The sequence below is a fragment of the Ictalurus furcatus genome, chromosome 26, assembly GCF_023375685.1.
Source record: "Ictalurus furcatus strain D&B chromosome 26, Billie_1.0, whole genome shotgun sequence".
Taxonomy (NCBI): Eukaryota; Metazoa; Chordata; class Actinopteri; order Siluriformes; family Ictaluridae; genus Ictalurus; species Ictalurus furcatus.
The window spans coordinates 19,756,956-19,767,369 of NC_071280.1; the positions used below are offsets into that span (position 1 = coordinate 19,756,956).

A 10,414-nucleotide genomic window follows, 5' to 3' on the forward strand; every position below is an offset into this window, starting at 1 on the left:
CGAAATACTCACCGATATCCTGTACGGACACGGTATGAGTGTTTACACTGGGAAAGATGATTATGGAGAAATGGGGAAACTAGAAGAGCCTGGACTGGGCAAACAAGAAGAACTGGAAACAAGCAGAATAAACCAAGGAAACAGAACCAGAGATGTAGCAGGTCAAAAACTAGAAGAACTTAGGGACTACAGAAATATTAGGAACTAAGAAGTACATGAACTTAAAGATAGGGGGAAAAGGAAAAAAAAAGAAAAAGAGAAGTGGCTTCTAGGAGAACCAGGAACATTTTGAGAGCTAAAGGAATTGAAGAGCACCAGGGGAACCTTGTTGTAGCCCTAACCATCAGATCAGTGTTTAATTCACCACACAAATGAACTCAAGGCACAAAAATCTCATTTTTCAAACATTTATTTTCAGCTGAAGGCAAAACAAAGGGTTTTTAGATGGAGATTTGAGATTGTTTGAGAGTTTCCTCCCTCTTCAGCATCACATGTACACAAACTAAATAAAAAGATAAAAGAAACAAAGAAAGAGGTGACATCAACGTCATCACAACAAATAAAACTAAATCAGAAGTGTAAACCTGAACACCGAGGAAGCGGTCCTGTTAAACGTGTACAACCGAGTGAATTTACAGACCTCACAGACATAGCTCAAATCTGATTGGCTAAAGAAGAGAAGGAGCATCGAATTAATTGGTCCAGAGAGTGACAGCAAATGTGACTATGTGGGTTGGTGCAGATTTTGTTTCTCCCCCTGACCACCCACCCAGATTAGGATACACGCATTCCACAACAGGGCTGTTCCAGGATCAGCATGTGGATTCATCTACCCAAACAACTACAAATTTAAAACAGTTCTCGCTGATCTCAGATCAGTGTAACTGGATACGATACTCTAACAAGTCCAGCTGATCCTGGAACATCAGCACACTGAGGAGAGGCGTGGCTAATCCTCTATCACAGGTATTCCTCCGTCATCGTCTTCCCCATGCAGGATGTTATCTACATCATCAACCTCCTCAGCTCCTTCAGGTTCCGCCTCCTTCACTTGGACTCCTCCGTCGTCGTCGTCGTCGTCGTCTTCCTCCTCCTCCTCCTCTCCTCCCTTGCCTTCCTCTTCTCCTCCTTCCTCAACTCCTCCCTCACCTTCTTCCACTCCTCCCTCACCTTCCTCCATCTTCGTTTCTTCTTCACGTCCATCACCATTGCCTGCCGCTTCAGGCTCCCCGACTACATCTGCAAGCTCTGCCTCTTCTTGTTTCCCTTCTTGTTTTAGCTCTGCATCACCCTCAGACACCTCCATCATGGAGTCCTCGGGGTCCTGGTCGTCTTGGTTGTCAGTGAAAGGATTTTCACCCTGATAGCACAAAGAAAAAAAGAGAATACAAAATGGTTTAAAATATTACTACACTCATTCCAGACTCCATGCCTTAAAAGTCTCATCCAATAAGTAATACAAATGTAATTCCCATAAACAGAAACTGTCTTAAAAATAAATAATTTACAACCGGACACTTAAACACACCTTCAGGTAGCTCTCCAGCTTCTTTCCGATGACCTTGTGGTTGAGGATGCTCCTAGCCACGGACAGACTTGACCTCTTCGACTGCTCCATCATCCCCTACAGCCGAAAGTGACGGGGTCAAAGGTCATGACAATGATTGTAGGATTTATGAAGTGTTTGTGGATGGGAGAGTGCACATGTGTGTGGACCTTGCGGTTGTAGTTGTGCTCAGGAGATTTGAGGTGCTTCTGGATGAGTAAGAACTGCATGGGGATGTAGAGATCACATGCCGAACAGTATGCCGCCTCAACCTTCTTCATGAAATGCTCCATACCGATGTCTGATCACACACACACACACACACACACACACACACACAACATTGTATTCAGCATCAAACAATCTACTACCGGGTGGGGGTGGGGGTGGGGGGGGAAGGAAAACAAGACAAGACAAAAAAAAAACCAAACAAAAAAAAAAAAATGAACACAAACCTACAGCAACTCACCCCTGGTCAGGTCCTGTTCTCTTAACACCTGACAGATGGTGGCACTGTGGTTCTCCAGCTGACCGATTCTCTGATCAGTCTTCTTATGTTTATCGTTTATGTATTCCTACACACACACACACACACACACACACACACACACACACACACACACACACACCAAGCTCTTCTTTTGGTGTCCAGACAACACTACGGCTTCACAAAGGCAGCTGTGGGAATTGCGCTGTAGTACCTGCAGGAACTCGGTGGTTGGTTTTGATAGCTGGCTGGAGAGGAACCTGAAGTGATCTTTGTGGAATTTGCTCTCCAGATGAACGGTCAAGTCCTCGCTGTAGAACGAGCGAAACTTGCAGACGGAGCACGCAAACGTCACCCTGGATATCGCACGGCTGCCAGAAAAAAAGGACCAATCAGTACATCACAGTGGATTATTTTTATTATTATTAATATTATTATAGCAATGCTGAATTTTAATAGATTTTTTTTTAACATCTGCATTTTTCTCACCTTTCAAAGAAGCCCCGCCTCTTTCTAAGTTTAGAAGCAGAGGGTGGAGTCTGTCTCCCCTGCTGCTTTGCCATTGACTGAGAAGTTTCTCCTTTAACGCCTGGATCTACAGAAGAAAAATGGAAAGAGGGATATATAACATCTAAGTGTGGACCAGCAGAGTCTATGGACTTGATTTAACAAGAACATCAAGGTACTCACCAGAACTCTCTCCTTCAGCCACTGGTTCAGACTCCTGCTAAAGAAACAATATGCAATTTCAGATAAACACCTCATTAGCTTTCTGTTCCGTTTCGTAAACAACTCTCTGATAACCAATCTGGCAACCGGCGGTTCTAAAGCTAGCAGTTGTTTCAGACACCGAATACATGAGCTAGCATTTTACACCCAGTTACTTTCAACATCCATCCGAAGTTTTTAAAGTTCTGTTAATATTTGTAAAGCAAATAAAGAATGACTAAATGGCCATTAAACTTCAACTTACTTAAACTGATATCTGAATAACTACAACATATACTTCATATAACATACTCATTAATGGCCATGCTAGCTTTTTGTTCACTATTCATTCAAAACAAAAACATTTTTTCATCCACATTTGACTAGTAACAAGAAGTTTAAACTTACAGTGGCTGTAGTTGCATCATCGTTCTTCTCTTCTTTTGGTTCTGCTGCTTTTGCTGGACAAGTCACAAAGGTCCAGGTTAATTACAGATTTATAGTAGAGCGTTTTCTTTACTCTGTTACTTTAGTGGAAACGTTCCATTCTTCTGTGTGCTAGCTAGCTAATTCTGCGATATTAGTTACGTTTCATGTATTTAAAAGAGAAAAAAATAATTTAATGTAATATTCTACACATTTAAAAGGACACTGAAACAACCATGTTCTTTTCCTAACAGAACATGAATTTATTACCTTAGCTATCATTTCTGAAATGTATTTATTAAAAATAATAATAATTAAAAAAGGACATGTAGACCCTTCACTGCCATCAAACCCCAAAACAAAGTGATTACCTGCAATAGTTGTCAGTCTAACAAGCGTAAACACTACTACTGCTTCCAATGAGAATAAACGTGTTGACGGACAGGTCGAAGGAAAATTACTCTCCGGCGACTAGAGGTCAAACGATTTAATAGTTTTATCAGCAAAACTACACACTGATAGTTTTTCCCCAGTTGCGAGAAGGGTCTGCCGTCATTACACAGTGCGAGAGCGGCCTCTAGAGGCGAAATAAAAAAACAGAAATTTTGTTCTTATTTTAAGTGTTTGACTCATTTTGGATGTCTTTATTTTTATTTGGAGCGTTACTTACAGTAACAATGAGTACTGTATTTTTCTAATAAAGTTCAGCAATATTTTACTTCGTTTTCATTCAGCATCAATTTTAAAAGCTATCGTTTGATTAAACGGATATCGGCGGTAAAATCCACTATCGCTCAACCTCTACTGCTGTCTGTTAGAAAGGTTTGCCCGAGTTCAACTTGATTGAATAGATGCATGTGTGTCAGCCAATTGGAGACGGCCTATAGACCATATCATGGTCCACGAAATATAGGCATTTCACCTTTAAAATCAATCTCTGTCTGCAGGCCTACAGTATACCAGCACCATATAACAATATTTACTGATGGATGCCAAAAACTCCTTGTTACTGTAGCCTTCTGTCAAGTTTGCCATGCTAGTTGGCTAGTTTTACCAACAAAATGGGCTTCTGGCAAACAAACCATGTTTGTGTAGGAATAATAAAAGACTTCACTGTAACGAGCTAATGGAAAGTGTTTAGAGTTGCTACTTTGATGCATCAACACTATAACGTTGGGTTGTCACGTTGAAACGAGGAAATAGGTACCCTTCTCAGCTTTATCATCTCCTTCGGTCTCGGTCTTGCCCATTTTAGACTCAGGCTCATCAGCTGTGGTTGGGGTCTGCTTCCTCTTCTTCTGTCCATCACGCTGAGACTTTACCGGTGGCTACAGTAACACGTTCACACAAAACACCAACTCACACGGTCTCCAATGATCAGGTTAATATAAATAAATACATTACCAAAACACACACAGATTACCTCAGACACACACATTTCCTTACAGACAGACATGGCATGACATGACCACGGTTTTAAAACAAGGGAAGATACCACACCACAGAGGGCTTACACAGTTTACAAAAGGTTAACAAGCACACAGTCGAAACAGGACAAACATCACAACACTGTACATTATGACATGATAAATGTCACATGCACTTACCTTTACACACACAAACTCAATCAACTTGTTAACACACTGCATCAACTTGTTAAGACCCAGCCATGGTAACCAAATCTTTGACGAGGATAACTTATTTCTTAAATTAATAGTTTTTAGGGGTGTTTTTAACATGGGGCTTACAGATGTAGAATAATAGTACTGCCTAATCTACCAATATTACATAAATAAACCTAAGTCTATCTTTGAGCACCCCATTGGACAAACAAATAAGAGGGAAAGAAATCAGGACTGTCTGTAAATCTGTCTGGATCTGGTGAGTTGGGCTATCATGGGCTATTACATGCACTGGGTGGGTGTCTGTCTGTTTGAGGGGCGTTACAGGGATACTACACCAGACGTGACCTGTTGGACATGTTTAGAGTGGCAGGTGGAGTGAAATGTTGCAATTTCCACATGTATCTCCACTCGACAGGCTGGGCAGGCTGGACTAGGAGGGGTATTTATTTTTGGGGGTGGGTTGATGGTTCAAGTCCAGTGCTTTGCTGGAGGTACTTACTCGGTTGAGGGGTCTCTTGCGGGTGCGTTGTCGGTTGAGGTTTTTGCCCCCTCCAAAGTGCCGGACAGGATAGTCCTGGGAGCCATGATGAGGCTGGAACCCCCCACTTTCGGGGTACATGCGGTGGCTCAGGAGCGATGGCAGCTTGCCTCGCCCTGAGGGGGAGTGGCCTTGCCCCCCACTCCGCCCACCTCCACCCATCATAGAGGAATCCTGCCTACGGCCAAAGCCGCGCCCGCCTGGCCCTCCGCCCCTGTGCTGGGACCTCTGTCCCGCACCCCAGCCGGAGCCTGAGAAAGCATCTCGAGCTTGCCGCATTTTGGCGTTTCCGTGGGAGGCAGAGCCGCCAAAGCCACCACCCCCTCCAGCTCCACCCATCGCCCCAAAGCCCATGCCTCCACGCTGGGCCATCATGTCGCCCCGGGAGTCACCAAATACAATGTTACCAGATCTGTAGAGATCGCGGGGGCCAAGGGCAGAGGAGCGCGAGTCGAAAGACTCATACTGGTCAAACCTGCAGAAGGAGGTGCAGAGCAAGTAGAGATGAAGCATTGGCACCTCTAATGTCATACTTTCACTTTCCCTTTGATTAATTTACTCTCCTGCTTTCCATTAAATGTTTTACTACTAGTAAGTTAACTTATCTTAAAAATATCCCAAAGAAACCCACACTGATCTTTGGATGACAAGTTGCATCTTGCAAGTTGTCATTCATCCAAGCCATTCCCCACACCGATATCCAATTGGACAGCACTTTGGATAGTCCGTGAAGGGTCTGTGAACCCATGCACTCCCGCTTGATCCTTTGCAATTTGGGATAGGGAGGATGTTGCCCAAGTTTGATAAAAGGAGAGCCTCCAAAATGATGGATGGGACAAACTGGCATTACTGAATTATTGTCTGGGTCAAGTACGAATATAGTTTGGCTCAAGTAAAAAGATCCATACATCACAGGTATATAGGTGAAGGAATGGCTTCAGTGATGGGGATTTTGTCATTAAAGCATGAGCAGCACCAGGATATAAAAAGGTCAATAAATGGGAATACATTGGATCATCAGACACCAGACTTCCCTTTGCCCTTGGGCAAGCTTCAAAAAACTGAATCTTAGGAGACATTGAGTCAGTTTTTCAGAAACAAGCTCTAGAGGGGTCAGAAAATATTTTCAGAACATCCTTTGGCAACCAATGGTATCTTGCAAGCCACCGCCAAAGAACAACCAATCTAGGGACACAGAGTGGGAACACACACCAAGAGCACCGGGGACATCACTGGGTAAAAATGTCCTAGCACTCCTATCTAAAGAAGTGTTCTCTGAATTGACCACTTGTTTGCCAGTGCCATGTTTTGACAACAAGTATATTGCTTCATGATCTAGGCCTATCTATTCAGATCCACTACAAACATCTAGAAAACACTTTAGTGTTGGTGCCATCAAAGCAACTTACATCTACTTATGTTGTCTTGCCATGGTCAAACTGCAGTGCTAAACCACAGATGAAAGCTTGAATTTACTGCCTCTAGGTCACTATCCCAGCTGTGTGTTTGTGTGTGTGTATTATTTATACATATAAAACCAAAACAGCAATCCTAAGCACTACAGAGAAACCAAATCACTACTGAACCCTGAAGCTACTGACTATAGAACAAAGTGTATATTCAAGTACACTTAAATATGTACTTTGGGCCTCACTTATCATACTAGATGCAAACAAGTTCATCTGTAAATCAACTGCAGGAGCATTTACACAGGAAACGTGGTTATATTCTGTTATAAATGATGGTATCCTATGAACTTGTGTAGATTCACATAAAAGGAGACTTGACAGCTCGGGCTCAAATCATATAATTGACAAAAAGTTACTGTGAGTTTATATATGGGATTATGCGGTCAAGTTTAAAACACTTATTTCAGTGAAACTTTTGTAAACCTGATTGGTTTACATTTATTATTTGGTTTGGCCCCAAAAACATTTCCACACAGCTTTACTAAAAGATTGATAAATGAGGTCCAAAGGTGATCAGGAAAGACAATAACAGCACCAACAGACCCACCATTATGGTCACTTGGGAAGTATAGATGATCAAGTCATGCTAACTATAGGACAATCATTAAAGAGCTAGGACATGAACGTTTGAATAGACACCTTTGTTTGAGTAATGACCCCTTCTAGTTAAGATCTAGTTCTGTAATCATATGCAAGTTTGTAGAGCTGGAATATGAACCTTCGTTACAAATCTATAGAAAACTTTCGGACTCGGTTCTGCCTATTACAGGCCCGTCTCTTTCGTTACCTGTGACTTAAATAATCAGAATTCAGAGGAGGGAGAAAAAAAAAATATCCATCCATCCTACCTGTCACTTCGACCCCCTCCTTTCATCCCTCCCTCTAACTGTGTTAGCATGTCCAGCCGCTGGTTGATCTTAGCGATCACGTCATCTGCACTTCCTCCAGCAGAGGACAGGAGTGAACCAGACAGACCTCTCTTCATCGGTCCCCCACCATATCCACCAGACATGGAATCCTTATAGCCATACAGGTCGTAGTTGCCAGACCCTGAAAATTAAAGCAGCAAATCAAGTTAGCAAATATGTTTCACTCCAACTGCGATAATTGTGAATATATCACATGTTCCCCACAGTGCTTCCGGAGCTAATTCTTCTCAATAGTGGAATTCTGCTGCCTCATATCCAACGACAGGAGCAGAGGAACGTGTGACATCCACAAATACAGGCTGAGAACCACCAATCTATAGACTTTAACTGTATTTACACACAGTAAAGATCCAAGAGGACCTTCTCGTCTCTGCCTAGGTTTCTGTTGTTAGGTTATAGCTTTTGGTATATCAGACAGGTACTAGTATCAGTACCGATATCGAAAGAACGTCGCATAATCTATACGTAACTTTATGGCTGTTCTCCATTTCCACATTCAAGTGGTTTTCTTGTCATTTCAGCCGTATACATTGGTACAGTACACAGTGAAACAAAACAACATTCCTCTAGAACCATGGTGCTACATAAAACACACTAACCACATGAGACACAGAACTAAATAAGATCTACACATTCTACATAAAGTCCACGTGCAGACGTGTGCCAACACAGGACAGTACAGTACTACTAAAACAGGACAGTAGGTACAGTAAGAGACAATGTAGTGCCAAACTGTACACAGTGTTCGTGTGGAAGTGTCCGATATACAGGTAGTGCAAAAGATAGGTGCCAAGGAGTAACAATACCATTTAAAACTGGTATAAATGTAAACATAACATGCTAAGACTGAGTATTCAGCAGATTAGCTTATACCAAATATGAACATGGCAGTTTTGTGGTAGCAGCCAGGTAAAGTGTATATAGTGACAAATAAGATACTATATTTTTATAATACAGTAGCAACAAAAAAAGCCTGGTGTTCAGTTGTGTGTGTGTGTATATACACATCAGTCCAGTGTATTAAACTCCAGTATTGGGGCGGCTGTGATTCAGGCTGTGGCAGAGCGGGCTGTCCACTAATCGTAGGGTTGGCGGCTCGATTCCTGGCGCACGTGACTCCACATGCCGAAGTGTCCTTGGGCAAGACACTGAACCCCAAGTTGCTCCCGATGGCAAGTTAGTGCCTTGCATGGCAGCTCTGCTATCGTTGGTATGTGAGTGTGTGTGAATGGGTGAATGAGACACAGTGTAAGGCACTTTGGATAAAAGCTCTATATAAGTGCACCATTTTATACTGAACACTGGGGTTCGTTTAGAAATCCAAAATGTCTCACCTCTGCTGGAAGATCCTCCTCCACCCCAGCTGGAGAAACCTGTCCACAAGAGCAGGAAGAAGACATGAGCATTGTCAGGACTCTCAGTGATGCTTCCTGCTCAGCCATAACGTGACTGTTACACAACACATACTGTTCATTACCTAACCTAGCTTATGGGTCATCCTCTGGTATGGCTAATAATATCTGCACGTGTACAGGACTAGAGGGACACCACATTTAGCGCACATCATTTCATTCCCCTTAGACCATGAGCAGGAATCTGAAGGTCCAGAAGGCCCGTGGTGAACTATACAGAATGTAGAAGACAATGAACACACTGTATGTCGGGCTGAATCGAGTCGTGTCTATTTTGGTACACTACACAGATTAGGGAGCCATTTGGAATTCTACTTCCTGTTTAAGCGCACTACATATAGTGGAGAAGCCAATACACCCTGTGCAGTACTGACTCCCAGTAGTCTGTGGTGTGCTATACAGGTCGTAAAAGATTATAATATAAACCACTGTAGTGCACTTGTGTAAAGACCTGAATCTCATTATATCTTATTTAGTGTACGACGTCGACACAGGGCAAGATACTAGTCATGCTAACGCTAAAGCTGGATCATCCTGACTAGCCGTCCTTTGTTAGTATCACTCAGGCCCAGCAGTTCAGTGCCGCGAACTAAGAACGGCTAATTCATTAACAGACAAACAAAAGAATGACATCTACACCGTATAAAACGCGAGATAAATACAGAAGGAGAATTGTGTAAAACAAAATGGCGCTGGTTATAACGTTTTAACCGACACACACTTCAGCTAGCCAGCTAGCCAGTCGTCATCTTCTACACAGCTGGACGCTCGCTTCAAAAACAGCACCTCAAAAAGCCTGTATTACACATACACTTTAAAATCATTTACCTGATCCATATCCACGACCGTCCATATTCACACAAGGAAATATTCACAGATAAGATTCCAAAGTCCACGCAGACGAACAGACGCAGGGGATCAGTGGGTTAAACCTCAAATAGCGTCCTGTGTTATTACGTAGTGCACTAGTAGGGTGCATGAGACTTGAGTAGGATATACACGACACAGCGGCGTTATATAGGGAGGGAAGAATCTATTTAGTATGCAGCGCTCGCGGACAGACAGACGAATCCTATTGGATGGAATTTTGAGTGACATTCAACGGTCCAACTGTAGTATTGGGATATTTACATAACGAGAGCGGTCAACCAATCAGCAGCGCTGTTTCTGTTACTGGGGGAGGGGGATCTTGCGTAGATGGAACAGCGCAATTAAAGGTACACAGCTTTAATTATTTTATTACGTTGTTTTACCATTTTGTATCTTAGGAGTAA

The 10,414-nt window shown here is 42.7% G+C and overlaps 1 protein-coding gene across 2 annotated transcripts; it reads right to left on the bottom strand.

Moving 5' to 3' along the window:
* Positions 1-393: 393 nt before the first annotated feature.
* On the bottom strand, positions 394-10,170 carry akap8l (A kinase (PRKA) anchor protein 8-like). Of its 2 annotated transcripts, none has more exons than XM_053616292.1 (13): positions 9,969-10,170; positions 9,063-9,101; positions 7,648-7,849; positions 5,292-5,805; positions 4,375-4,495; positions 3,150-3,202; positions 2,724-2,757; positions 2,523-2,628; positions 2,248-2,404; positions 2,016-2,121; positions 1,717-1,847; positions 1,529-1,624; positions 394-1,360 (listed from the first exon to the last, which is right to left on the bottom strand). In XM_053616292.1, exons 1-13 carry the CDS (start codon positions 9,991-9,993, stop codon positions 950-952), a joined length of 1,995 nt encoding a protein of 664 aa, XP_053472267.1. In that variant the 5' UTR covers positions 9,994-10,170; the 3' UTR covers positions 394-949. The 2 variants fall into 2 exon arrangements, with proteins under 2 accessions (XP_053472267.1, XP_053472266.1); XM_053616291.1 differs by having other exon boundaries at positions 2,724-2,760; positions 9,969-10,162.
* Positions 10,171-10,414: the final 244 nt, after the last annotated feature.